Raw genomic sequence first — 3,360 nt, forward strand, 5'->3', positions numbered from 1 at the left:
TATTTATATATATATATATATATACACATATATATATAAACTGTAGATTTACTTTGTTTTTGAGACATGGTCTTTCTATGTAGCTTAGGCTGGCTTCGAACTCACTGTGTAGCCCAGGCTGTCCTCAAATTCATGGTGATCCTCTTGCCTCAGCCTCCCAAGTGCTGGGACTACAGGCACACACTACCACTTTCTGCTAGATTTACTCATTTCTGATGGCCATAATGGCAGCACAGATTTACCATAAAAATTCCAAATTTGTTACAAATTATTTAGAAGATAAAACAATAACTCAGAGAGAACTATAATTGACTTCATGCTGTATGTCTGTTCTTTCATCCATGCATGTGTGCCTTTAAGTGCATTTATTTTCAGAGTGCAGTCCTTGGATGGACAGGAAAGTTCTTTTCACAGCCTAATTTTGAAAGAGTTGGGCAAGCTAATTTCCAACAATTTCTTTTTGACAGCTAGGAAAGCTGGGGTCCAAGACTATAGTATGGCCCTTTTATCTGTTTAGCTCACATTTATACAAAAGATCAAATTATTCAAATTATGCTGCAATTCTTAGAATTTTAAACTTCATTTTCAAATGAAGCTTTGTTTCAAGTTTTTACTTTCATTTGAAAAATAAACTTTGCCACTGGGCATGGTGGCATTCACCTGTAATCCCAGCACTTGGGAGGCTGAAGCAGGAGGATCAATGAGAGTTTGAGGCCAGTATGGGCTACATAGTGAGTTCAGGGACAGTCTGAACAACAAAGGGAGACCCTGCCTCAAAAAACCAAAACAAAAACCAACCAACAAACAAAGAAAAAACAACACAAAAAAGCAACTTTCTTAAACTCAACACACTTAACATTATTTAAAACCAGAATATAAAGGTAACCATGGGCCAGGGATGTAGCTCAGTGGTGCTCTGCCTGCATGGCAAGTGCAAGGTCCTGAGTTTGATCCCTGGTATTGGGGGGAAAAAAATAAATGAAGGTAACCAGTACTTTACAGTGTTGAGGATAAAAAGTGTTTGTAAAATTGGGGGAGTTTATGAACACTGTGAAAAAAGAAAGGATGTATAAAAGGAATAGGACTTTACCATCATGGATAACCTGAGTTAAGCTGTTATTTTTTAAGATATTACTGTTAAAAAATAAGAACCAAGATAGATTATATAAAGGTTCAAATTCCCAATGGTATCTAAAATGTACCAATACAATTAAGAATAATAAAAAGATATTATTTTAAAAAATCTCTACATACATGAAAAAAGTTAGATGGCTAAAATCCCAAAGCCTAAAAATTCATGATCATGACAATAAAGGTGCCTTTCATAATGTCACAATATGTTTTCTTTTGTAGTTGTTACATTACCATAAATAAGTTATTCCTGACAGATCCAGGAAGGATGCATTGTATGCAAAGCGACCACAAAATAGAGGTCCAGTTTGAATAAACCACTACATTTCTCCAGCTTGATTCTGAGGCTGTTGTTTGCATAACTGGTAATTAGTAAGTGGAGCAACTTGTGTGCAGGAACAATCATAGCACAATCTTCTGTGGCTTGTGTTTATCTAAGTTTTCGCTCTAAATGATTTTTTTCCAAAAAATTCCACTTTGAAGCAAAATATTGGGAAGAAAAAGTTTCCAACTTGGTATTCTCATATGTTAAATTTTGTCTCACATTATTTTACAGTGATTAAGTACTCCTTTAAAAAGGTGATTTTTTCCACTATGATATACACTGAGTCCTTGACTTATGAATGAGTTCCGTCTCAGGAGAATGTTTAGCAGTCCCCTGCACATCACCACGGTTTTCCTCTTGCTTCCAGACATCCCGGGCTCTGACTGAGCACTGTGCCACTGTGCACTATGGCACTGTTCAGTGAGCTCACAGCAGCACAACTGTGACAAAATCTGGCAGACAAGTGAGCTACTTCTGCGATTTGTTCATGTCTACAAATGTTCATAATTTGAGATCTGTTTGCATCTGTGAAAGTTCGCAACTTGAATATTTGTAAGTTGGGAACTTACTGTAGTCCTGCTATTCTACAGTACAAACATCATCTGTCCCTAGTACAAGTTGCATAGGTTAAAAAAAAAAATCATTAAGCAGCACACATATATAATCACAACACTTAATAAACTGAATACAATGTTTAAAAATCAATAAAGGAAAATGTGGAGCACTGTGAACTAATCTCCTGTCTGTCTGGACAGCTCCATGGACAACAACACTGCTGAGAAAAGCATTCACATATATGTAAAATACCTGGTGCAGAATCCATTTTCTCTAACGTTCCCAAACGGCACTGCCACACTCTGTCTGGGAAACTCCTGTCTCACTATAGCTGGCAGGCTCCAGCACTGAGAGCTGTCAGCATCTGCAGCAGGAGAAAAGCCCAACAAGATCTGCTTCTGAAGCAGGGATGAATCCAGCACCAATGGCCCGACGTCAGGCATTAAGTCCCAGCAAGGAAGGGAGCTGGACTTCACAGCAAGCTGCTCTCCCCCTGGGCAAATGCTGAAAGTAGCACTGTCTGGAATATGGAAATCCTGAAAAACGAAAAGACAATGCAGGGAGACCACATTTACTCTAGCAATGCACTGAAATGAAGCTTTTAAAGCACAGTTTCTAGGAAACTATAACTATGTATTCTACTCAGAGATGGAACATCAGCAATTCTGTTTCCACAAAACAACCCTGATGAGACAATTAAAACAGGGGAAGCAGAGTCTGCTTTTCTGGGCATCATGAAACATGATGAGGTTGGGGTAGAGGTGATTAAAAAGGTGATGCAAAGTTCTCATTGTCCTCTAGGTACTGCAAAAATCCTGATGTTGCAGTGGTAGAAATGCTATGTATAGTGGAAGGAGTTTTCTTAGATCTGGCGGCACTGAAAGGTGTGGCACCTTGGAGGACCTCAGGAGAAGGGACCTGAATGAGATTTGGAACAGGAAACTAGAAGCTCAGTAGAAAAATTCTGTTTAAGGCTCTTCCAGAGGGAGGATCAAACTCTGATCCCAACACACTCAGATGGAATTCTACAATTTTTGGCATTTCTGCATTTTAGACTTAAAAGGAACTCAAAGGGATAATCTCTCTGTCTCCCTCCCTCCCTCCCTCCTTCCCTGAGTACCAGGGGAACTCAGGATGCTGCACTTGTCAGGCAGGCATGGCATGAGTCTCTACTTTTTCATAGTTGAGGAAGCTGCTTTACAGTGAGCTGATAAAGCCAGAAGTGGCAAAGTTCAGTCAGAAGCCAGTCTTCCTGCTTTCTGAGTTTGCTCAATGTTCCAGTTTCCCCAGAAGGCAGGGATTGTCAGGTATCAAAAAAAAAAAAAAAAAAAAAAAAAAAAAAAAAAAAA

At 38.9% G+C, this 3,360-nt stretch overlaps 1 protein-coding gene across 3 annotated transcripts in view; it reads right to left on the reverse strand.

Annotated features, from left to right (window-relative positions):
• Positions 1–3,360, reverse strand: part of Vps13b (vacuolar protein sorting 13 homolog B) — a 675,222-nt gene that overhangs the window by 41,893 nt on the left and 629,969 nt on the right. For all 3 annotated transcript variants that reach the window (XM_033759979.1, XM_010619560.3, XM_010619559.3), the window contains exon 52: positions 2,264–2,547. In XM_033759979.1, coding sequence (XP_033615870.1) covers positions 2,264–2,547 — 284 coding nt within the window. The remainder of the gene's footprint in view (positions 1–2,263; positions 2,548–3,360) is intronic.

The sequence above is a fragment of the Fukomys damarensis genome, unplaced genomic scaffold, assembly GCF_012274545.1.
Source record: "Fukomys damarensis isolate Sample0158 unplaced genomic scaffold, DMR_v1.0_HiC HiC_scaffold_5, whole genome shotgun sequence".
NCBI lineage: Eukaryota > Metazoa > Chordata > Mammalia > Rodentia > Bathyergidae > Fukomys > Fukomys damarensis.